This window comes from Papaver somniferum, chromosome 11 (assembly GCF_003573695.1).
Source record: "Papaver somniferum cultivar HN1 chromosome 11, ASM357369v1, whole genome shotgun sequence".
In the NCBI taxonomy this organism is placed as follows: domain Eukaryota; kingdom Viridiplantae; phylum Streptophyta; class Magnoliopsida; order Ranunculales; family Papaveraceae; genus Papaver; species Papaver somniferum.
The window spans coordinates 137238489-137265594 of NC_039368.1; the positions used below are offsets into that span (position 1 = coordinate 137238489).

Consider the following 27106-nt stretch of genomic DNA (forward strand, 5'->3'; position numbering starts at 1 on the left):
AATGATAATATCCGCTCGACATTCTCCATTGCTTGTTGTAGCCCATATGTTATGAGATAGAGCAGTGAGCCACTATCTGTCTCGCAACCTTTTCGTAAGCACCCATAGGCCTATTAATGGTGGTAAGGGGAAATTTTAGTATATATTTGAACAAACCTAGCACAATATTTAGTATGATTAAATCTGCGTGGATAAAATACGAACTTTAGATGTTGAGAGTTATAACTTTGGTTTTTCATTTGTTTAAACTTCATAGTTTAACTTATCAGTTTCGATTCATTTAGATGACCATGTAGATCCATTAGGCTCTGGTATCATGATAAAATTTTAGAAACTTAAAAATCTGATACGTTAACGAAACACTTGTAGGCGTCATAGTCTCTAGAAATGCATGAGCATAATATATAGCGTTCTTTGTACAGACTCCTAATGTACTAGTAATTGAAGCAAGCCTATAATAAAAAAACTCTCAACCTTTTTTCCTTAGGTTTACATATGTGGGACCAAACTTTTCTATTTATAGGAATTGCACGACCGATTTCATCAACAATAGATTTATGTAGCTAAAATACACAATAAATCTCTTTTTTTTTTCACGAAGACTAACACAATTGATTAGACCTTTATAACTAAATCATTCTAGATAACTTATTTTATTTATTCGAGTCATTGCAGATTTCATGTTACATTGCAATATTTTAGGTCATGAGACAGATTTTGCATCATAATGTCATATTCTAGGTTATAGTGGCGAATTTGTATAACAATATAAATTTGCATGAGCATAATATAGTGTTCCTTGTATAGACTCCTAAGGTACTAGTAATTGAAGCAAGCCTGTAATAAAAAAAAAACTCTCACTTTTTGTTAACTTTTTTTCTTAGGTTTACATATGTGGGACCAAACTTTCCTATTTATAGGCATTGCATGACTGACTTCAGTAACAATACTTTTGTAGCTAAAATAAACAATAAATCTTTTTTTTTCACGAAGACCAACACAGCTGGCTTAGACCTCTATAGCTAAATCATTATAGATATTGTTTTATTTATTCAAGTCATTGCAGATTTCGTGTTACACTGTAATTTTTTAGATGAGGCAAATTTTGCATCATAATGTCAGATTCTAGGTTATGGTGTCGATTTTGTGTAACAATATAAATTTTGGGTCATGAATTGGATTTTCCTAAGTTAGGAAGCAATTTTTAAGCAGTAGATTTTGAACTTGTTAACAAATTCACTTGACGAGGTAACTCATAAACATTCAAAAATAAAGTGAAGATTAAATTTATTGAAAAATAAAACCCAAACAACAAAATCAACCATTCAGGTAATTTTGTTTGAATAAGTCTTTAGGTGAGTTCGTGAGATTTATTGCCAGTCTTCATTTTATTATATCTATTGGTCAGTTTTGATGAACTATATCAGTTTTGTTTTCAGATAAAGATCTTACGTCCTTTCTATCTGAAACCTTGGAATAGTTCTAAGCAACGATTCTATCATAGCAATCCAAGAGATATAAATGAAATTTTTTTCTTATTGATAGTTTGGGGATGGAAACTAAATTTCTTTTTGGTTCTCCTCGAAGACGACCTTTTATTTTAAAACCTATTTTTAAAGACCTAAAAGAAAAAAGAAAAAAAAGAAAAAAAAACACAAAGTTTTCGGAGTCTAAGAGTTTTAAAAGAACAAACAAAAGGGTTCTAAAGGACTCAAAAAATATCAATTTTCATCTTAAAAAGAAAACTTATATATTTATTTGGCAATACAACATATATTCATGTATCATTTAAAAAGAAAAAATCATGTATGACTGCAGGATGATACTAATTAACTAACCCTTAAGTTTTTATGGGTAGAGGTTTTTTGTTTTGATGATTGATAAAAAATTCTAACAAAGAAATAACATTTATTTAAGAATATTTATTGAGTTTGTTGTCATGGTTCCAATCTACAAACAGGGAAAAGCAAGTGAAAAAAAAAATTCAGGAAAGAATAAAAAATTATACTCCCTCCGTCCTAGTTTACTCGTCAAAATTGAGTTTTTTTAACAAAAGTGTACCAAAAAATTACTATATTTCTCACTAAAATTATCTAATTATCAAGAAAAAAATAAAAATTAGGATACAAAAACTAGTATATTAAACAAGTAATTTGAAAGATTGATGATGTATGTGGAAGTAATTTGAATTTGTTTCAAGTTTTTGCAAAATCCTATTTTGGCAAGTAAACTAGGACGGAGGGAGTAACAAAGAAACTATGTTTATTAAAGAATTTTGATTGAGTTTGTTGTCATGGTTTCAATCTAAAAAAAGGGAAAAGCAAGAGAAAAAAAAAGGTACTCCCTCCGTCCCAAATTAGTTGATCTATTTGTAGTTTGCACAATTATTAAGGCAAGGAGAAAAGAGGAGTATATTTGAGAATTTTTTACAATTATACCCTTAGTAAAACTTAAAAATGATTTATCTCTTAAACTATACCACAGTTTTTCGTAAACTTTATACCATTGAAAAACATTTTAAAACACCTATGTAACGAATATAAAACATATTTCTTATAGTAACAATAATCAATTAAAATAGTAGTTTTAGAAATATCCCCTTGATCAGTGAGATAGCTCATTTATTTGTGGAACAAAATTTAAAACCAATTAGCTCAATTAGTTTGGGACTGAGGGAGTAACTAATAAAAAAAAAAAAAAAAAGTTCACGACAGAAAGAAAAACTCTTGCCCCGGCCACACCAACCACACCGTGTGTGTCTGGCAAACCTCCTCCGCAACACCGCATCCTATGCAAGGCAACACAAAGGGTGGCGGTTTAAGTAGCCAAGCCAGATTTGAAAGCTTAGGATGTGGGAGAAAATGAAAACGAAAACCTTATCTCCTGGATGCTATGAGATCGAATCCGACCATGGACTAATTTTTTCTAGAATTAAAACTAAAACCCGCAGGTAGACATTGATTAGAAAGCCTAATCGTAATACAGTAAATTACAACAGTGTTGCTTAATTTAAAGTCATTCAAGGGGAAGATTGAACAACAGTACTATCAGATCAGTGCCTCTAACAACTCTGAAAAGCTATAGAAAAAGAAATCTAGAAATTGTGCCCCTCGTATGCAGAACAATATTACAGTGTTTATTCTTTAAATACTGAAAATAGGCCTGATAGAAAACATGCTTTAAACAGCAAATGGTTATGCAAATAACTGACTTCTTCAACGGAATCAGCGGCCTCAAAAAATTCCAACCAGTGAATTCTGACAAGACTGACAAATTAACAAAGATCCAACTTTGTAAAGGCAGTTAGGTCTTCATAAACTGAGCTCTTCGATACAAGACCCTTCACCAAGGATTTGAGCCCTCACCGTGACGAACTGGACTCCTATAATTGGAGTAGGGATTTCATATGGTCATTCTTTTTATCTGTCATTCACCTGTTGAAAACATAACAAACATCAATTTACAGGAATCAATTGAACAGCTAAAATTAAGATGAATAAGATGGAAACGTAAACTAAAATTAATGAAAATGAGGCATACTTTAGAGATAGAGAGGACAAATCATAATGCCGATCACAAGTATGACTGCTGTGTGTGCATGTGAGATTTTCCATACAGAACCAATATTTCATTCAAAACCATGATTTGCAAAATCATTCTTGCAAATTCAGTAGTTTTCTTTGGTCTACATCTAGATTAGAGAGAAATGGAGAATGTGAAAGTTATGTTTGTGCTGAACAGCTGAAGGACTTGAGGTCTTTCTAAATGAACATAACCCTAATGTTTCAAGCCATTATATCTAGATCTAGACTCATGGTAGTATATACAAAGTGGTAGGATTAAAGTAATTAAGTCTGGTGAAATTGACATTAGTGGACTCTGGGGACAATTCTGCCTATTTAGATATATCAATCTCTGTTCATATCTTTACTGTTTCAGACAAATGCTATTGCTAGTTGCTCTTCTTTTGTATTCTACCCATCCAACATCCTAACTAACGTTCTACGGATGCATTACAAGCTACTACTAGTTGTTCATTTAGGATCAGCTCGTTACAACTACAAGCTACAAGAAATCAGATGTACACTAGGAGTGTAAGTATACCTAAACACAATCAATTTTAAGTAGCAAGTCGTTGTATTACCTAGAGATACATGAGATCCTACGCGCAGTTCAATTATAACCTAAGAGATCACACAATACTAGTAAGTCTAATAACTTTGTAAATCAGGAAATACAAAAAGAGTTGGCATAGTATAAATTTGTATTGATTTTACAAATTTGCATATGAACTACAAGTACAAGCCCCTAATTGACACAGAAAAATACAGAAGTGTACAGATGATAAACCATTTCCACGTGCTAATTCAACAACGGCCAACTTCAAGAGTGACATGGATATGTTGACATCAACTTGACATACGAGACGACTCAGAATTGGAAGCACTGAAATCTAAAAGGAAATAGTTCATCTTCCATTTGAAATAATCATACAGTGCTCCCACGCTTTCCCACTTATGCCGATTAAGAAAGATGCAGGGATTTTCCTAGTGCACATGGTGAATTTTAAATTCAAACTAGTTACATTACATACTCGAACTCGGTGTAAACAGATAAGCAAACAATACTGTGACCAACTTCAAATAAATCAAGTGAACAGCTAGACTTTAGACAAAAATTAATGAAAATGAGAAAAACAAGACTTACTGATGAGAGGAGAAGCCATTATAGAAATCAGAAAACTATGTTACTGTTGAAACCTCCAGTTTTATGTTATCTACAAATCCTTTTGCTAGCTTGAAACGAAATTGCAAGATGCGGCAAGAGTCGCAAGATCACATATACTTCAGGACTTCAAGTTCTTAAGCTGTTTATACAGGTCTAATCGCAAGAGGTTTCATAGGAGAACTCATCCATAATGTCATCAACATTGCATGCACTGCCTTTAAGCTTTTTCAATTATAACTTGATCTCAAGGAGTTCCGTAAGAGAATTCATCCATTATGTGATGAGCATCACAAGCACTATCACTAAGCCTTTTCAACTAAAATTTGATCCAATTATATCACTTGCTTTCTCTGTGCATACCAAATCTAGGAAGACTCGTGTGTAAAGTATTCTGAAGCTTTAGCATTCTATGTTTTTATGCATCTCTGCACCAAACAGAAGTGATGATATAATTTACTTTCGCGGCACAATTTCAAGAAAATACAAATAGTTTTCATGATATAATTTAACAAAAAAGTGTGATAATGGCAGGCAACCAGAACAAACAAAGTTATTTAGAATCCAGTTGCATCCAAGATACTACACAACTCGAATGCAACATTGTTTGATAGGACCTTCCTGAATAGAGAGTGACATTCTAAATCACATTGCAAGCGTTCGCACGTATACAAAATATCAACTATCGAGTAATCCTTAATGTAGCAATTGAAGACTTCAGTCAGACACATTGCTCCACATTTGAAACTATTAGTATCGAAAATTCATACTAAAACTATGCTAATTCCACAACATGCTTGTATCTAAACCTAGACATCAAAAAAAAAAGAACACTTCAAACCCAAATTAAGCTCAAATAACTTATTCATTGATAATGCCTTTAATCAAAATCTTGATCCTATCAGCTGTATTAAGAGTGACTAAATTATATCTATCAGTAATTGGTGCAGAGGAAAAGACTAGCCCAGTGATACAACAACAAAATCAGAAACCCGAAGAAATAATATTCAACTATTTAGTTACTTACCCTGTTAGGTCCAGATCAGTCGGTCATAACCTCTTGCACATCCTCAGATTTAACCAACCCCAATCTTCTAAGGCAAACCTAAACCAGAAGAAATTATCTGAATGACAATCTCACCTGACATTATAGAAACCTTATTTCAACCATTTTCCCTCCTCCGTCCTTCCATGGTATACGAGACACAAAACCCATATTCCATTTATAACCCATTGGTGACGGTGGTGGTACTGAAGATAATAGTGGAGGTGGTGGTGTTGATAGTGAAGAAGATGGTTAATTGAATGGAGAAAGGCAGGAGAAGATTCTGGTTGTGCGCCGCCGTAACAGGTTCTTGTTGATAACGAAGAAGAGGAAGAACCCTCATTTTGGACATACTGAAATCTTATTAGGCATACTTCATAAATACAAAAAAGATTGTGAAATAGCAAAATCAGATTACCCCTTAACCCAAAATTTTTTAATGACAAATCTGCCCTTTAGTATTAGTGTTAGTAATATTGATTAGTGATTAAATATTTTGTTTAGTGATTAAGATAATTTTCAGAATTATAAAGGTTGTTTAGATGATTTTTTTGGATCATGGTTCGGCGAAACAGGTTGAGGTTCGGCTCACATCTATGAGCCGAATCTACCAATTGATGAACGATTCGGCTCACTGAATCTGTTTACTGCATGCGCCGAACCTATAATTTTCAATTCCAACCCTTTTGCTAGACACTAGTTCGGCTTATATGAAATTTTCATAGTAAGCCGAACAACATCCTGAATAGCTCGGAAAAAAATAATTACTGGTTCGGCTTATATTTCGAAAATCGTATGAGTCGAACATCAATTTGTTATTTTTTGGGTTAAAATATTGTTATTGGTTCGGCACATATTGAGAATATCGTAATAACCGAACCTCGTAAATGTGCTAGGTTCGACACATATTATGATTATCGAATACGCCGAACCCCTATGCATCTCTATCTGTGACTAGGTTCGGCTTGAAATTTCATGAAATTTCATGCCAAACTGTTTATATACACTTACAGGAAGCTTTTGTGAAGAACAGTTCGGCTAAAAACGCAACTCAATTTTGATCCGAACCCAACACTGTAACCGTCATTTAATCGATGTAAAACATCAAATAGGAGATTGGGTTTGTAAAACTTGCTTTCATATCCTCATTTCCGGAGTTGGAGATGCAGTTGGTTCAATTTCTGGTTCACTTGGTGGTTGATTTTCAGTTTCTACACCTTCATCTTCAATTGGTTCTTTTTCTTCAATTGATGGATTAGAAGACGATTTGGTTTGCCTAGTCCCTGCTTTTCTTTGTACGAGTCATTATGTGGTTGAGTTTAATCGACAATCAAATTTTTACGAATCGACAATTAATCACGATGATGAATTTTTTTTTCGCAGGAGGGGGAAGAGTTCGGCTAGAGGAGGAGGAAGAAGAAGAGATGGTAAGGGAAACTGATTTTGATCTTTTAGAAAACTGATTTTAGATTTTTGTATTAAGGGTATATAGGTAATTGAACTACCCATAGGGTACCCCTTATAAGGTCACCCAAGATGGGACTATTGTTTTGTATGCCTAGAAAGATTTAGGTATGCCTAAAATCAGGGTTCAAGAGGAAACCTTACTGAACCCTAAGTCCTAACGCCTAATATACGAACACACAAAATGGCCCATGAGTTGAGCCACTGCATCAGCCCACATGTAGTCTTGGGTAACCTGAGAGTATATCATCAGTTTCAAGAAAAATGACGCTTTTACCTTCTTCTTTTTTTATCTGACATGGTCGAACTGTAAAAGTGAAAATATCATTTTTCCTAAAACGAAGGAAGAAAATTTCATGAGATGTTATCTTAAAAATTTTTTCTTAAATTTCAAGAGATGTTATCAGCCGCGCAGACATAAAATTTTTGTCCCAAATTTAACATTTTTTTTAACATCATTTTACTTTGATTGTGTTATTTTCAGTTTTTGATTGATATTTTCAATACCATTTGGCGCGAAGTTTGGAGTTGTTTACTATCACCAAATTCACGGTGTCTTCCTGTTGTTGTTGATTATCTTACAATCAATTATTAAAAACAAAAATACTTTCTCCTCCAGGTTAACCTAGATTCACAAATAAATAGATAAAAGAGAATTCCAACAATCCGATTTTACTCAATATACTCCACAAAACAGAATCTCTGCTTTTATTCAATAAGTCGCCGCGCAATTATGTTTTTGCACAAACATATACAGCTTCTAGTTTACCTTCGAAGTGTGCTCTTAAGGAAGTCATCATAAATGAATATATTATTTATAACATCTCATGAAAACCATATTCGAGGCGGTGTAAACAGGTATTCGAATAATATTGTGACCAACTTCACAAAAATCAAGTGCACAACTAGAATTTAGACAAAAAATAATGAAAGTCAGGAAAATAAGACTTACTAATAAGAGTTAAATCATTATTGCCATCGGACTAGGAGTTTATACATCAAGAGAATACCAAAAGATTACACATCAAGAGAATATACCCCCAGGAAAATCTTTATGTATATAGTTCAATAGTTTTCTGATCAGAAAAAAAAAAGGTCAAGTAGTTTGAAGCTTAATGACACCATTATGCTCATACATCAGTTGCACGCATAGCCAAAAAATGAACTGGATTCTAAATCGAAAGAGGAATTAACACAAAGTCACACAAGCAATTTAACCAGAATTAGATTTTGCAGACAAATCTCACAAGAACCCTAAATTATCATTTAAATAACACAAACGAAGATCCTGAAATTTACATAAAATGCAGCTACCCATGCTTTGGTTTCACCTTAATAAGAGTTAAATCATCCAATTCTATGAAAACCGCAAAACTAATATGAACAACAATTTCTATGTGTGCAACGATTTCAATATTCAAGGAAGAAATTCATAAATACATAAACAAATTGAAAATGGAAGGTTTGAACTATTTTGACATATTAATAATTTGGCTCTTATGAAAATACGTGTGCATATCTCTCACATTAATTAGTAGGTGTAAGTAAAAAAATTATATGTATATAAAGATAAATTAGGAAATTTATTAATTACTACTAATTCCATGCATATGATAATGCAAAATTAGAGGAAGTTTCCTTATTTATGTGAGAAAGAAAATTATTCTTTGTTCAATTTTTCCTTCAACTACTTGATTGGGTGATTCAACTACTTAATTGGGTGATATCTTCTGTTCGGATGGAAAACAAACTGTTCTTCATAAACTTGATTTGTACCTTGTATCTTCTTATCTCCATAAAGTTTATATCTTCTTGAACATCTATATGATCACTTATTCTTTCTTCGTATTTTTTTTATTATCTTTTCGATCTCCCAAACGACTTTCACTATGCCCATGTTGACTGAATCACTCTTTGATACCATGTTGGAATTTGATGTTTTGAAACCCTCTTGATATTACTTCCAGAGATATACAAGCATAATTTGCACATATAGAGCTCATACTAAACTAGGATAGTTAAAGCAAGGCTTAAATTGTAAACCACTTTCTTATTCGTATCTTTCTGAGTTTAGACTTGATACATCCATTTCCTAGGATACATAAACCGAACAACTATAACCAATTTCAGTTGGTTGATCAGAAACCACGAAAACAAAAGATCCAAGTTTGTTTGAGTTCAACATTATCAATAGTTACGTTAAGGATGAACCAATGAAGTTTAAGTTATTCAGCACCAAAAGCAATTTTAAACCAAGCAGTTTCCGAAGCTTTTCATCCTTGAAGGAAAGATGAAAGTGAAATTTCAGTCCATTGTGAACTGTGAAGAGAAAATGCCAAGTCATGTAACTGTTTGTACTAGAAATTATTTTGAGATTATATCGCCAAACTAATTTCTGGCTTGTCGACTTAATTAATACATATAACATGAAGATAAAAAAAAGGATAAACATGAATTTAATATAGAAATCGTAGAAATTCTAAAGAAGTCATGGTAATTGCCTAGGGAAATCATAAATTAATAAAAGTTCAGATTAATCAAAGATGATGTCCATAATTTTATTGTATTGTTTACCGAACTTCTCCTCGCAACGTCTTATAAACATCCAATATATCGTGCGTCAAATGCAAAATCATTGTTTATTATATCCTATAGTCAATATGGAATTAGTTTTTCTTTGTTTTTGTCCAAATAAAGTAAACAAAATTAGATATGGTCCTTAGGTTGTTTCTTCGTTGTACTGGATCTCTCGTTTAAACTGGCTGTCGATATTTGCTTCTGTTTGCTTCTCGTAAACATTCATAGTTGTATCTGACTACTAGGGCAAAGGTAGATAAGTCTTCTCATCTTGATGGAAACTTAGTGACGTTCTTAGTTATCTTCAAATGTTTGAGATATGTTTACGAGAAAACTCGAAACAGGCTGGATGGAATAAGATTTGTGAGTCACTGGAGGTCTTGCATCCGCACTAAATGGTGGCGCTTGGGAAGAGAGGGAAATTCTTTGTGGGGTATGATAAATTTTAAAAAAGTATTGCTTCTATCCTAAAAAAAAAAGAATATTGATGTAGAACACACAGGCTCCAAAGTAAGCTCACCACCATTAAAGGAAATGGTATTTGGTTTACGGGATAGTTAGCTCCAAAGTAAGCTCACCCACCGGAAGAAGTCCAGCATTATTAATGGGATAGTCGAGTCAGATGGGTCTAGTCAGCCAAGTCAGTGATGTCATGAATCAGATGGGTCTAGCCAGAGTCAGCTAACTGACTCGTCTGAGTCGCACAGGCTCCAAAGTGAGCTCATCCACCAGAAAGAGTCCAGCATTATTTATGGGATACCCGAGTCTGATGGGTCTAGTCAGATCCAAGTTAATGATGTCATGAATCAGATGGGTCTAGTCAGATTCAGCTGACCGACTCTTCTGAGCTCCTAAGTACGCTCACCCACCATAAAGAGTCTAGCATTGTTTATCGGATAGCTGAGTCACATGGGTCTAGTCAGAGTCAAATTAATGATGTCACGAGTCAGATAGGTCTAGTCAGAGTCAGCTAACTGACTCTTCTGAGTGGCTCAGGCTCCTAAGTAAGCTCACCACCAGGAAGAGTCCATCATTTTTTGTAGGATAGCTGAGTCACATGGGTCTAGTCAGATTCAGAGTCAACTTAATGATGTCATGAGTTAGATAGGTCAAGTCAGAGTCAGCTAACTGACTCCTCTTAGTGGCTCAGGTTCCTAAGTAAGCTCACCCACCAGAAAGGATCCAACATTATTTTCGGATTAGCTGAGTCACATGGATCTAGTCTCGGTCAAATTAATGATGTCATGAGTCAGATAGGTCTAGCCAGAGCCATAGCCAGAGTCAAAACTGACTCGTCTGAGTGGCTCAGACCTCAGCCATTTGCAACCTTGCACGGGCCATAACCAACTGTTGCACCATGATGGCGCGTTAGCTTCAGTGTTGCACCAACATGGTGCAATGTCTTGTCCTGTAATGTTCAGCTCACGCATTAGCAACTACAACTTCTCTTCATTGAGGCTCCGAAGTAAGCTCACCGAAAGAGTCCCGCATTAGTTATGGGAGTTGATATAACAGTTTGGACTTCTCAAACATGTGTCAAACTAAATAACCGACCTCGACTTTCAAAGCATCAAACTAATATTCATGTTCTAAAGATGGATACCAGATAACGTGTTCCGACAAGTTTTCTATGTTAAATGACAGTGTTTATTTAAAAGATGATGTCCAACAAAAGTTCAGATTAGTCATGGTAATTGCCTAGGGAAATCATAAATTAATAAAAGTTCAGATTAATCAAAGATGATGTCCATAATTTTCTTGTATTGTTTACCAAACTTCTCCTCGCAACGTCTTATAAACATCCAATATATCGTGCGTCAAATGCAAAATCATTGTTTATTATATCCTCTAGTCAATATGGAATTAGTTTTTCTTTATTTTTGTCTAAATAAAGTAAACAAAATTAGATATGGTTGTTTCTTTTCTTTTTTTGTAATAAAGGACCATACCTTTGCCCCAGTAGTCAGATACGGGCTATGAATGTTTCTTAGGTGTTGCTGAAGAAAGAAGATTCAGCAACACCTAAGGACTTCATACCTTTGAGCCTTATGGATGAAGAAGAAGAACTACCTCTCAATCAGTCTCCCACTGATCCAAGGTACAGTTGTACTCCTACGCCTATGATCCCAGCGAGATACTGCGCACTTGATTCCGTTAGCTGATCTCACCCAGAACTAATAGTTGCTACGACCCAAAATCGCAGGCTTTAACAATAAACAAATCTGTCTCACACATACAAGTCTATCAAAGGATCAATCTATCTCTCACAGAAAAACCCTAAAGTTTTTGTTCCGTCTTTTGATAATAATCAAGGCGAACAGGAACAATAGATAATCCGGTCTTATATTCTCGAAAAACGGCCTAGATTAATCAATCACCTCACAACAATCTTAATCGTATGGTAGCGAAACAAGATGTTGCGGAATCACAAACAATCAGACGAAGATGTTTGTGATTACTTTTATATCTTGCCTATCGGAGAAATCAAACAATCTCAAGCCAATCAATATGATTGTACTGTTACGATAGAAGATGCAAGATCAGATCACACAACTACGATAAAAGTAGTATCGGTCTGGCTTCACAATTCCAATGAAGTCTTTAAGTCGTTAACCTAGGTTTAGAAGAAGCAAACTAAAGGTTAAAGGAGAATCGACTCTAGCACGCAAACTAGTATCACACGTAAGGTGTGGGGATTAGTTTTGCAGAGTTGCTAGATGTCCCCTTATATAGCCTTTCAAATCAGGGTTTTGCCTTAGTTACAAAGCAATCAATATCCATTGTTAGATGAAAACCTGATTTAGATTCAAGATAATATTACTCAACCGTTAGATCGAAAACTTAGCTTGTTATACACAAATGAACTGCACGCTTCAAGGTTTGTTAACCGTACCCAAACGTGTGCATTGTTGGTTCAACAATAGTTTAACCGAAAGGTTAACCATATGAGCATTCATACCAACCATGTTCTTCTTCACCATAACTAGCTCAAATGACTCAAATGAACTAGTTAAAAGAGTTGTTCAATTGCAAGGAAATCTTATGTAACTACACAAGACACAATTGAAGCAAAGATGATTTGATTCACTCGAATCGGTTCATGAACTTCAATAGCCACGGTTTGCAAAAGCATTCCTTAGTCTTTTATGATTAAGTTCAGAAATAATCTTTAGATATATAACCTTCTCAAGTTCGCAGACTAGGTTCGCGGAATTAAGACACCGGACAGAGTTTACAAAATCCAGCAGAAATTCTCGGATGAGAACTTCACCGGTTCGCGGACTGGGTTCGCGGACTTGGCTCACGCAAGTAGTTTGTCAACTCCAGCAAAAATTCTCTGGTTTGAGAACTTTGGCAGTTCGCGGACTTGGCACTTGTCATACTTCCGGTTCTCTTGATCAACAAAGTTCGAGAACTTCAGTTCAAGGAATCATTGGTTATGTAATCTAAACTCTCATTCCAATCATTGAAACATTCTTAGAGGACGTTATATAGTTGTTACACCATTTCTCGTCAAAGCAATTTCCAAAGTGATTGAAACATTCATGACTTTCGTCACTAGGTAAAGATAAACTTGGTCGAAGCGAAAAGCTTACCAACACATATTTCGAGATATAGATAGGCGAGGTATATTCGTCTCGAAATACCAAATGTGTATAATCTAGTATATATATATATATATATAGCATACGACTTTTGTCTCAAAGAGTAGGAGATAGAATAAATAGACTTTTGAGTGACAGATAAGTTCAAGTCTCCACATACCTTTTTGTCGAGAAGTTCCACCGGTTCCTTGAGTAGATCTTCTACTTGTATGATGAATCGCCATGAAGTCCTTGAGCTCAACTACACTTACTATCCTAGTCCGAGACTTAGCTATAAGAGACTAGAAATCAAGACTTATAGTTTTGATCACTAACATTGACAAACATGCTTGAGATAGCAACGCATGCGAGTTTGACCGAGCAGTGCTCTAAAAATAAGAGTTCAATACAATTGGGTTTTTTTTTTAACAATTCATTATCAATTTACAGGATTATGTAATTGAATTTTTGGTATAGATTTGATTGACCCAGTGGAGATGGCGGAAGACATCTTTTAGATTTATCAGAGACCGTATCAAATGAGAGTGGAGCTACTGATCATTAATCAATGATTCAATTATTAGTTAATGCGGATGTAAAAGTTAAGGCGGGTTTTGTAACCTATTTGTTTTTAAAGTGGGTAAAAACTTAGTGCGGGCATGTTCACCTGTTGTCAAAAAGGAAACACATTGTCACATAATGGAGTCAACGTGGGTCAATGTTGGTCTTTAGACCAGACGCAAGGCTAGAAAAATATTAGACTAAACCCAGGTTTAGGTCAAAACTTGAGTACCAAATAACCTAATTATTTTTTTAACACATAAAACTTAGTATTAGATAATAAATACTTCAGTGAGTTTTCTATAATTTGTTAAAGTTTTTTTTATAATACCTATACATTAACAAATACACTACTAACAAATATTTTTATGTATAAAAATAAAATTTTATATCATAAAAGAAATATTATATGCAAAAAAGAAAAAGAAAATGTTGAGTCTAATTGAGTTCTGCATGCATATTTCAAACTGATGTGTGATAAAGAAATTTATGAGTTTTCCACTGTGAAAAATTAATAAAGGCATAACTAGTGACTGAGATATATGTATTGTTATACTTGCTATGTGTTTGGGTTAAGGAAATTGTGGATGAAATCCACTTAAAACTTATTAATTGCCTAAAACGAGATTTCAATTAATTATTCATATGTGTAGTCGGTGGTACTAAAATGAAATACAAATATATATAACTATGTATGATTCTTAGTGAAAATTTTGCATACACCGTATGGTCTAAATCAATTACTTCAAGTTAACATAGACTGGTGTAAATTGTAACAGAAACCCACCATATTCATTAAGAAAAATATGACAACTCCATAAGAAAATACAGTGAAACTTCGATAAATTAATAGCCTTGGGACTAGAGAAAATTATTATTTTAGCGAAGTTATTAATTTATCGAGTTAAAATTTAGCATGTACAAGCCTAGTTGGGACCGAAGAATTTTATTATTTTAGCGATGTAATTAATTTATCGAAGTTCTAATGTATCAGTAATTGAAAATACATACGTATGCTCAAATATCTGAAACCAATTGATGCAGTAGACCAACTAGTTGTTTGCTTAAATAAAAATAAATAATGAAATCAGATGATGAGAAAAAAAAAAGAATCATTCAATTAACCAAGCCATGATCACTCTCTCCTTAAAAGGAAATTTCCCATAAATATGTTTGTTGAACAGTTAATGATGATGGTTTCGTATGATTCAATGGTTCCTCTTGAAGTATCACAACAAAAGAATACTTCAAAAGCAGCCAACACAGGATGAAGAACAAAACCCTGTTTTTCTAGAGAGCGAAATCAATGGTGAAATTTTCAGTGATTTGAAAAACAAAACGACTTTGGTTTTTTATGCAAGTTGTTTTCGACTTTTGATTTCGAACTAGACTTCTTTTTATATATGTTATTTGAAGTGGCGCCCCTTCACAAATGACCACATGGAAAAGAAGACTGTAACTTTGGACGTTAGATTTGGGTCTTGACGAAGAGTCACAACCTAGATCATAAGAGTGAAATAGTCTAGTAACTGTCAGTTGTATGAATTCTCGACAAAATTGCAACAAGCCTATTGAAACAAATACTAAATCTACAATCTCCATTCATGTGCCAACATAAGCCGTAAATTTTGTAAATATAAACTACGAGTACGGGAGAAGAGGAAGCTGAGGAAGAAGTTGGCATTGACAAATAAATAAATAAAAAGGACGAAAAGTAAGGGAGACTTGTGGTGATTCTAACAAAGAATCAGAATATGAAACAGATAATGAGAGTTTTGGAACATAAAAAATAATTTCGATGGAGTTTCAGTACAATCAATCCAATTTAGTGGTTAATGGGTTTTCCGCTCTACATTTGACTTCTGGTTTGAATGGGAAGGAAAATTCAGAGGTGGGCCTACCAGGTTAAATGAATTTGAGCTGAATTACACTTTGGGAAAAGAAGGAAAAAAATATGGGAAAGGATTTGGATTTTCCTTCAAATTTTGTTCTATTTCCAGACAGTTGAAATAAGATGAAGAAGCCAAGTATGTTAGTCTCTTTATTAGTGAGGCCGAAATCAATGCTCAAATAAATTCCCAAACTGTTTTTAACAAGATAGTGAGTATCTCTGATCACTCCATGAGATTGGATCAGGAAAAAAACGCCTACGATTGAGTATGATGATAATGTTGGAGATTTCGACTCTGATTCTGATAATGATGAAAGAATTGGTGTTGTCAAATGCTCGATTCTGGATGGAAATTGAGATTTTGGAAGGTGGGGTGCTTTCTATTTCTTTTAGTACTTTTGAGGTTTATTGAAAATGTAAGTATTTAGGTAGCTCTTGATCGGAGCCTTTTGGATTTTTTCTTTTCGAAGATTCTGAATTGCTCCTTACTGCCTTTGTTGTTTCTTTTCTTTCATTCTTTTACTTCATTTATCTTTAATATCTTTTAGCTAGGTGATATATTTGTTTATTGAATTTTTGCCCGTTTCACCTCAAAAAAATAATATATAACAAAGAGAATCTCACACACCAATTTTAAAGTAAATTAAAATACACCATACGCTCCATACAAATTGGAAATCGTATATTTCCCTAAAAACACTACATGAAAATGAAATTAAGGATAAATTTTGTTCTCTCAAGAAAAATAGGAACTGACATATACTAAAAATCCATAAATTTTATTGTATCGTTTTTAATAGTTAAATAAACAAAAATTAGTTTTAAAACTACATTTTCAAATTTATATGAGTATCTTCCTATTCTCAAAAACTTAATGAGGGCAAATAAGTTTTGTTGAACACTACAAATTGTAAAGAACATTTAAGTATTATTTTTATTTTACTTTATTTTATTTTTTATCCATAAAGAATTTGAAGTTGGAGAACTTAGATCGCTCGTGTACCTAGTAACTTTATCACTATACTATAGTGACACCATCACGCTGCCAACATATAAGTAACATATACAAGTATTATCGGTTTCAAAATCCTGCGGGGACTACGACCCCACATTCACCCCCTTGTATACGCCCCTGCCAGTATATGCATTACAAAAGTCATCAAAAGAAAAGATGAAGGACAGTTGTTTTGCAACCAAGAAACCAAATCACTGAAGCTTTCAGGATTCTTGGATTAAAAAGATGAAACAAAAAGAGAAGCAAGGTTTGAAGGCAATCAATGGCTGCTTTTATGTTTTGCATATTCTTCACTACTCTACCGCACGCTGCAACGATTTCGCACTTGTACCTCAAAGATCACAATGCAAGTGGGAGCCATACTCCGCATCCATGCCTACTGTCCAACTCCGGACTAACAAGTTACAATACATAGCAGGCACTCCAATAGCAGTACATGGAGCTGGTATTTCTTTCTTGCGGAGGCGGACCACTCTTCATCGGATGGATAACGCAATCAGTTCAACTGCTGCTTTTTCTGCAGACATCAAGAAAACTAGCATATATACGTTAGTAATCCTGGAATATCACTTACTAATGCGCATATATGAATTGGTAGAGATGCATCTAATAAGATATGTTTGCATAAGATTGAGCTCTCTCACTCTTCCATATTCTTCAAAGAGCCGACCTTCGTCATCAAAACAACGAAAAATCTTCTGTGCCCCAGTTTTTTTTTTTTTTTTTGAAGTATTGAGATAAATTTCACAGTTCGCTCTCCTAGCTAGAGAAGATAACAGAAGAACCATGTTCAACAATTACACCTTTGGTGAAGGTTATACCTCTTCTCTCCATAACTTCATTAGTGGTAATTTCAGTGATAGCTAACACTACCACCCAGATTGAACTGGAGACCTCTATTCTGTATTATAACGTTCTTTCCCTTCCTGCATAGAAGCTCCACCTTGGTTGCACCAATAATACATGAATTCACGAAGAAGCATCAGTTGTCTGCAAAAGATTAAGCTCTCACTTGTTATCAGTATTTTCTTAAAGAGATTATACCTCCGTGATCAGAACAACAAAATATGACCTATCTTTTTGAAGTAGCGAAATAAAGCATGAAAAAGAAAAACTTTTGGCAAAAAATTTTATTGGCTTCGCGCAGGTTTGAAGAGACCTTTAGCGTGTTAGACTGACATGATAACCAACTACACCAGTTCCCATACTGTGTACGGTTATATAATACTCTAATATGGCCTATGAACTATGCGCTTTTCTCAGGTTTACTGGGCCACGAAGAAGGTTTTCGTCCACAAGGCCCGTCTTGGACCAATTATTCACTAAGCAAAGTCTCGGTCATTGTTGATTTTTCTCAGGTGACCATGGTTCCGACTGGTCCGCTTTACGCCTCATCTGCAACTAACTCAATGTAATGATGGATTCCATTATGTCATCCCATCCGATCCAACAATTAACGGGTTAGATGCGGATGATCCAATGAATTTCTTATTTAATTAACAGGGGTTAGTTTACGAGTGAGTTGGGGGGAGTTTAATGTATTTTGGATCTTGGGGATTTTGAGGGAGTGTAAGAAAGTATAGGGAATTTGAGAGAGTTTGGTGTTTTGAGTGTAGGAAGTTTGAGAGACTCTCCCAAAATCTCTACTGTTTTGAGAGATTTGGAGCGAGGCAAAAATATATTGTAAACTCCCTAGAACTCCGCAGAACTCCCAAAAAAAACTCAACTCCCTAGTATTCTAGTTTTTACCACTAACAAAGAGTTTAAGAGTTTGTTTCAAACTTTCCCACGACTAACGAGGTTTTCTAGGGAGTTTTTGGAGACTCTTCTAAACTCTCCCACGATTAACGGGGATTTTAAGAAACTCCTTCGAACTCCCCCATGACTAACGGAAAAAAAACTCAACTACACCCAACTCCCCCAACTCACTTGAGGACTAACACCCTGTAAATATTTAAAATATGTACGACAAACTTAATGAAAATGACTTATAATATCATTAACATCACCTTGTTTTTTTTAATATTAACTCAATATGTATTAACATTTCCTTCACTCACCTATCAAATACCAGTAAAGAAACTCATCTCTCGTAAGATACTAGTAAAGAAGCTCATCAATTTCATTTGATAATAATTTTTATAATTCTAGATAATTTAAACATGTCAGGGAACTCGTACATTAGTAGTTTAGCTAAGAAAATATAAATATTATTGATCTAAGATAAACATATAAAAATATATCTATCATCTGAGTTGGATGCCCAACGGATTTTTATCTCTTCGGCCGCATCAAGTTCATTAAGCCACAAACCGGACACACACTTGCATTAAAAACATATGGACTGAATCCGCGGATTCAATCCGAATTGCTCACCCCCTACCTTTTTATCACACTTTAAACTTAAGTCACAAGGAAATTATGGATCACGAGACAGGATTTGGTTTTGTTTGGTCGCATGACAATTGGGATAAGATGAAATTTTGAGTAACGAAGCATGAATTAAACCACGCGATGCAAAATCTGGGTGTCAGACAAAGTTTTAAGCTCCAAGTCGATTTTGCGTTGACTAGCCAATATTCGGTGACGAAGCCACGCTTATACTAGTGAGGATAGTTGCCCTCCCTTGTCTTTCGGAAAATATATGTAGTAGGTGGTGAATTTGAGGTTTTGGTCTTGTGATTCAAGAAAGCTAAGGTTATGTTAGTCAATTTCACAAATATTTGTGGGCAAAAAGGAAAAGTTATGGAACTCATTAATCTTCTTTAATTAATCAACCTAGTCCTCCTTAGAATCCAAATAACTACATTTTTGGGTGGGCATATCAAGTTTTATATACATTTTTCACTTTTAGATTTTGAAAAATTACTATTTAGCATAATAAATTTGGATATTTTTTATTCTCTCCGTCCTACTTAAGACGCCAAAGTAAAATATAGAAATGACTTATACAACAGAGTTTGCAAATATTTTTATCGTTGAAAATTATTTTAAAGTATTTACATAACGAATATATGAATATAAATGAGAATGATATATCTTTCAAATTACGCATACGTAACCGATATCGAACACAATTTAAGAAAAAAATTAACAATCTTAAATTTGATGATAACGATGTTTAGTTAACCTCTAAAATTAGAGGACAGAGTAGCTTAAAATATCCTGGCTAAATTGGGGCTTATACCACTTAATTGGGGCCTATCAAATTTTCCTTCCCACACCACCAAATTACTATAGGCACACCAAACTTCTAAAAAATACTAATTAAATTCCACATTAATTTCTAAAATTCTCTCATATAAATTCTAATCTTTCTATTTTCAGTAAATCCAAAAACGAAAAAACCTAAACCTAAAAAAAAAACTTTCTATTTCCATCCTAATCTTTCCAAATTCTCAAAACCCTAATTTTCATCTTCTTCTCCAACGAATCTTCGATCCACACAAGAAAAAGGTAAATCTCCATCAACCCAATCTATGATTCTTCATATCTTGTTGATTTACATGTTTAAGTCTTCGTTTCTGACAAATCAAAATTCTGATTACACCCAGAATCGGTTTTTATTGACCTATCGAATAAACCGATTCTGGGTTTTGTTTTCGTCCATGAAGAGTATGCACATTAATCGGTTTACATTATGATTAACATAACCCGATTCTGGGGTAGAAATGAAATATGAAAATACATCACCAGAATCAGTTTATATATGTAATATGTATAATCCGATTACTATAGTCTCTTCATCTTCATTTCCACAATCGGGTTTTATACATGTACCACATAACCCGATTCTTTTACTCTCTTCAGAATCGGATTACTTATGTTTCTATATGTACCGATTTTTATTTTTTTTTGTAGAATGAACTTCACACACCTAGCATTTTATAATCGAGAGGTAACCTTGGAGGATGTTCTGAGGAAACCACAAAGAGTGCCAAAGAGAAGCCTATATAAGTTTGCATTCGGAGCTGAAACCCGTCTTGAGAAAGCCCTCGCATTGATTGATATGCTTGCACTTGAAGAGCTTGTTGAGGTCATGAGGTTCGCTAAGATGAGGAGAAACATTATTTCAGCTGAGAGGGATCGCCACCATGAGTTGGAAGGTATGTTTGAAGAAATGGCTGAATGTATAGCCATGGATGATGCAGAAGCTGCTGCTCTTGATGATTCTTCTGCTGGTGGTGCTGCAGCTGCTCCAGATGCTGGTGCTGGTGGTGGTGATGCTGCTCCTGATGTTGTTGCTGCTGCAAATGCTCCTGGTGCTCCTTAAGTTTTTAAGTTTAAATTTTAAATACTAAAACTTTAAGTTTACAAGACTTGTGGTTGTTTTAAGTCTTTTGAGATGGTTGATGCTTGTATTTTGGATGATATTTGTGTGGTTGATGTTTTTATTTTGGATGATCTTGTGTTGAACTTAATGCACTTAATGTTTAAACTGATTCTAGCATGACATGCCAACAATCGGTTTACTCGATATGTCAACATAAACCGATTGTGCAAGCCATTCTTCCTGGATGTTTTTACGCCAAGCTAGAATCTGTTCACATATGAATATATGTAAACCGATTAGTGTCGGTGAATTAAAATGTTTTTAATCGGTTTACGTTGGTCGCAAGAAAGTCAGATTCCTTGTGGTATACAAACACAATCGGGGTTTACAGTCCTTCTAAAAGACCGATTATTTCACGTTTTTCAAAAAAAAAACGTTTGGGAATTTCTCTATAAATAGAGACCTCACCCTTGGACCCCATTTGCCCCAAAATTGATCATTTTATTCCTCCCCACTCCATATACTCCACAACTACTCATTTCATACATATACATACAAGAAATGGCATCATTTGACTCCGCGGAAGATTTGGCAATCACCAAAGCTTGGTATGCGGAAAACGACTTAGACGTCAATCCTCTGAAAGGGTGGATTCCACAACCTTTTGGGCTAGGGTACACAACAAATTTAGCCAAAAGTTTGGGAATCCTAATGCAAGAAGTGTTCAACAAGTCCATGAGAGGCACCTAGTCATCGAAAACGCGATACTTTCTTTTTTTAGTTCTCCAACCTCGGATTTTTAACACTCGCCCCTTCACCTTGTCCATTGCACAATTTGTAAGTAATTTTGTGGTTTTTTTTTACGTAACCCATGTTGTTTTATCTTCCAATGAAACACCACTAACAAATGTATTGTAGCATGAAGTCGTGAAAGCGCACTACTTGGAGGAAAAGGGGAAAGCATTCGCATTCGATGCAAGCTATCACTTTTTGGCAGAAAGAATCACGGAGGATAACCCGGACTACTTGGATGTTGTATCGTCTTCGTTGGAGGAAGATTGATGGCTTTAGAAGTTTTTGTATAGGTTTTGTGGGTAGACCTCTATGTAAACCCTCACGAGACTATAACTCGTCCACTAGGGTCGCCTAGGGATTTAAAGGCTTGATGCATGTGCTAAATGCATCATACAATAATAATGCAATGAATGAAAATTGGTAATGAAAGGAAACAATCGGTTTTATATGTGTCATAAGTAAAATCCGAATTATAGAATCGGGTTATAAACATGTCAAAATTAACCGATTATGGATGTCCTCTGTTAATTTGTAAACACCAATCCAGAATCGGTTTACAAGTGAATGAACGTAAACCGATTCTGGATACTGTTTACGAAAAAAAAAATCAAAATGTTTGATGTTTTGATGAACTCTCTAACATTAGTTAATCTCACATCCAAAACAAAATTAACCTCTAATACGATTAATTAGTGCTAATTAATCAGGAGTAAAATAGGTAGTTAGGTAATTATTTTGATAAGGGTTGGTGTGTAGATGATTTCTAATGACCTTTTTTATCATCTAGCTATAGGCCCCCATTAAGTGGTATATGCCCCGATTTAGCCACGTAAAATATAGCCAATAGCCTAAGAGGAAGAAGAGCAACCTCTCCCACACGGCCATGGGCTCATAATTAAAATCCCCTTGACTTGAAATTGCCAACCAACCTAATTCATTTTTCTTTTTGGCACCTTCCCTCCCCTCCCAGAGCCCTTTTCCTCCGAAACCAAAAACCCCCTGAAACCACCAGAGATAGATCAAGCAGATCAAAATCTGCTAATCAAGTCAGAAATTATTACTCAAGGTAAGTTCATTATCTGCTTAAATTTGGGTTTATTCTAGTGTAACACCAGAATCTTTTAAGTAACACCAGAATCTTTTAAATACATTAGTTGGTTCTTGTTCTTATTCTTAACCTAATCTTTCTTATTGAGTGAAGAAATTGGTTTTTTTTTTCTTTTCCAATTTACTTTCTGTTTCAATTTATCCACAGATGTAGGTAATCTCTAAGTATCACTTCATAAATTGAGTTAAATTTCCTGCTTGCAGGTAACATTTAGATTAGCATTTGGAATCATGGTGTTGAAGAAAACCCCGAAGAAGAAACCCAAAAGAGGTGGTAATGATGATGATGATGAGGATAAGATAAGTAAATTACCTGATGCTCTAATTCATCACATTTACTCATTTCTCCCAACCAAATCTGTTCTTTCTACATGCATTTTATCTAAAAGATGGAATCCATTTGTCAAACTCTGCTCCCATTCTTGATTTTCTCGAATGGTTTACCAATTATGGGGAAAACTATGCCTTAGCAGCACAAAAATTCATGAATTTTCTGGACACAGTGTTATTTGTTCATGAGAAGCCGAAAATACACAAATTCATGCTCACTGTTACTGAATGTTTTGACGAAAACCCCTTTATATTTCAAAACTGTTATGAAGCGTCAAGTTGAAGAGCTTGTTCTATCCATAACATCTGAAAACCCCTTTATATTTCCTCTATCATTTTTCACATGTGATTCGTTGGTGGTGTTGGACTTGAAATACGATGACATTCTCAATCTCCCGAACACGATTTCTTTTCCGAGGATCAAGATACTTCGGCTCACAAATACATATTTTGTGAATGAAAACTTGAAGAGTTAAGCTTGTTTCGCTGTGACTTTGAAAACTTTAAAGTTTTATGTATTATGTCTACTACACTTGAGCGCTTGTCCTGTCCAACTGTCCTGTCCTTGAAGAGTTAAGCTTGTTTCGCTGTGACTTTGAAAACTTTAAAGTTTTATGTATTATGTCTACTACACTTGAGCGCTTGTCCATTATAAACTGTCGTCTGCTTCATCAGACATTGAAGGTTTTCGCTCCAAATCTGCTGACCATTAAGTATGCAGCAGAGATACCGGCAGACTTTGTTCTCGATAGCTTCCGGTCACTAGTTGAGGCGAATATTGAAATTTTTAGCGACCGGGATCGGGCTAGAATATATGCTCCTTTGATCAAGCTTTATCAAAAACTTTCTAATGTGAAGATCCTTAAAATGTCTGCTTCCTCCTTTCGGGTATGCTGGTTAATTACTTTTGAATTTTGTTCTTGTTTTGCAAATGTAACCACATGGCTTCACTAGTAACTGTATTATCTGATTTTTTTTGCATATGGTTTTCTGACTCATAAGTGCTGGTTTAACTTTTTCCTCTTAATGATAGGGTCTCGCTGCAGCAAATGTCCTCTTAGCCGATTTGTCTACATTTTCTAATTTGGTTCGCTTGGAAGTTAGTTCAGAATTTTGGGCCAGTTGGGATCCGCATGCGAGTTTTGTTTCGTCTATGAAGATATTTCTGTGGTTTCTCCAACTCTCTCCTAATCTAGAGTCGATTGACTTCACTGAGGCAAGTCACCCGCCTCTGTAATTGATTCGACTTTAACAGAGTAACATTTTCTTTGCTCGCATTATTATTCTCTCAATGATAAAAATTGGTTTCCACTTATGATTTTGGATTGTAGGATGTCCACAGCGACGACCTACAAGATTATGATTGGACAGTAAATTCATTGCCCCGGTATTCTCTGTCAAATCTCAAGGAATTTGTAATACGAAAATTTATGGGGCGCAAAGTGGTGTTGGACGTGGTAAAATTCTTCTTGGCCAATGCTGGAGTTCTTCACACAGTGTCTATCATGATTTCTGAATCTTTATCGAAAGATATAAGAAGCAAACGCAGATTGCATCTGAATTACTTAAGTTTCCAAGATATTCCTCAAGGTGTGCGCTTGAGTTCTTCACCGCGGAGTAGTATCAGTAAGTGCAGACTCTCTTTGTATTATTCTTGTCTTCTAATCATTTTTATAACTAGAAAGACAAACCACTACACTAGTTAAGGAAACATGGGAGTTGTTATTCCTATCTTTGTTGGCAGTTCTCTGTTGTCAGCACCCGTATTTTGTTTGTTCTTTTTTCTATGAAATCTGAACTTAGCTGTGTTTGAACTAGGTTGTATTGTTATCATAATCTATTTCCTTTCCGAGTGTCAGTTATATCACCTCAGATCATATTGTATTGCTAAAATTTCCAATAACATGTTACAAGTTAGTTAAGCAGATTTTGTTGGCCTACATGTTACTGTAGTTTTGGTTTTACGAGGAGCAGATAAGTAAAGTCCCGTGTTCGCGTAGGTTAAACTAAACTAGCTCAGTAGATAATTCACAAATCGCCTCGCCTAGGTAAATGTCATTTCAAGGCTTTCTGGTGAAGCGAGAACGTTTAGTGAGATGAGCCAAGACAAGCTTTATACAGGGGAAGAACTAGAGATAGTGAACGATAGATTATTATTCATAGAACTAGATATAGGTAGGTAGCGAGACTGCCTGACTGCATAATCATCTCGAAACAGGACTCTAGATTAACATCATAAGTAAACTAATCTATTTGCATAATCACTGAATTAACCACCACTGCCCATACTTACCATAATAGTTTAGTAAGACTCGATATATGAAGCCATCTTAGTAGTTACCGATCATCAGTTTGATCGAAACTAGATTAATCACAGAAGTAAGTATAAACTGATGGGTGAACTTTGTTGCTGCAGATTTACAACCTTTAGGGTGAGGAGCATTAGAACCAGGTGGAGCATAGTAACCATCAGGAGGAGTACCATGAGTGTTTGAAGGAGGTGGAGGTGATTGACTAGGAGAAGGTGGTGAACTGCCAATAGGAGGAGTATTGTTGTCGTCTTCTGAGCCTGACGAGTCTGTAGAGTTAACAACAATCTTGACCTTCAGTCCTGAGATGCAATGACCTATAGTTCCGCAAATGAAGTACCTTACTCCAAGAGTGTCAAGGGTTACAGTGGTGTTTGTTCCATCAGTTATACTGATGGGATTTTCCAAGTTACACACGTCGTAAGAATACTCTGTCACTTCAAGCACATTGTGAACTGGCTTATAAACAAACACTGCATGTAAACAGCCAAAGAATTTGAGATTCAGAAACATATTTCAAATATATGATCTTGTAAAAAATCAAATTAGTGCAATTGAGTGATTAAGAGAAATGAATACATAGTGTATCTCCAACGCTGAAAGTGTATGAAGAGGCCCAAGTTTGCACATCAGAATCAAGAGCCCATCCGGATTCGCCACCAACAGTGAAATTAGTAGCAGATGTTGCATAAACCAGAACCATCAACATGATCATTAACTTGGCAATTGTTTCGAGAACCCATACTTGATTCATCATCTTCATAAGTCTTCAGAAATTTTCTTCTCTGTAAATAGAAAAATACTAGTGTGTGAAGGCTTAACAACTACAAGAGACAAATAGTTTTACTTCTTCTCCTCATATTTATAGCTGGGAAGAACATATCCCATGATTTTTGGTCTTTCCTCATGAGAATTGAAACGAACTGATCATGCAGATCAACTGAGACTGGTGAATGCAAAAGCTGCAGACCCCTGTACTGGTCTCAACAGGGTTAAAATGTGTGTTGGTACAAAACTCAACAAATTATTTCATGTTAGAAGCAGAGTAGTACTCTGTTTTGGACCGAGTGTACCTGAACTTTTTTTGTGTGGGTCAAAAAGTTATGCTGACTAGTCAAAAAAAAAAAAAAAATTGGAAGGCAATTATCCTAACCGTTGGACTACAAACGCCGGTTGGATTCAGATGTTGATTCTTCTACTATCAAGACATCCTGTATGATTAGTGTTGTGCAAATTGGAACTTGAGGAATGTGCTCCCCATCAAGCAAATTTAAGCACTGGAGTCTAGTAAGGTTATTGATATAGCTTGGATTCAGTTGCAGTACTGGAATGCTCAAAAGAAGATGTTCCAAAGTATCTTAAAAAAAGATGTTCCAAAAGTATGCTATTACAGATTTTTTGCAGTTGCTTTCACTTTCTTTTGCAAAGGA

At 34.9% G+C, this 27106-nt stretch overlaps 2 protein-coding genes and 1 long non-coding RNA gene across 3 annotated transcripts; 1 reads left to right on the forward strand and 2 right to left on the reverse strand.

Annotated features, from left to right (window-relative positions):
* Positions 1–2933: 2933 nt before the first annotated feature.
* LOC113324515 lies at positions 2934–6101 on the reverse strand. Its single transcript, XR_003347941.1, has 3 exons — positions 5753–6101; positions 4708–5153; positions 2934–3434 (listed from the first exon to the last, which is right to left on the reverse strand). It is a non-coding gene; the product is annotated as an uncharacterized LOC113324515 (long non-coding RNA).
* Positions 6102–22869: 16768 nt separating this feature from the next.
* On the forward strand, positions 22870–26248 carry LOC113321224 (FBD-associated F-box protein At5g22730-like). The gene is made up of 5 exons (XM_026569103.1): positions 22870–22996; positions 23242–24255; positions 24401–24583; positions 24699–24993; positions 25784–26248. The coding sequence occupies exons 2-5, from the start codon at positions 23989–23991 to the stop codon at positions 25801–25803; spliced, it is 765 nt and encodes a 254-aa protein (XP_026424888.1). The 5' UTR covers positions 22870–22996; positions 23242–23988; the 3' UTR covers positions 25804–26248.
* LOC113325294 (stellacyanin-like) lies at positions 25806–26714 on the reverse strand (the record flags this gene model as incomplete). The annotated part of the gene is made up of 2 exons (XM_026573493.1): positions 26248–26714; positions 25806–26192 (listed from the first exon to the last, which is right to left on the reverse strand). Coding segments are annotated over exons 1-2 (579 nt in total), but the record flags the coding sequence as incomplete, so codon positions are not given.
* Between the last annotated feature and the right edge of the window lie 392 nt (positions 26715–27106).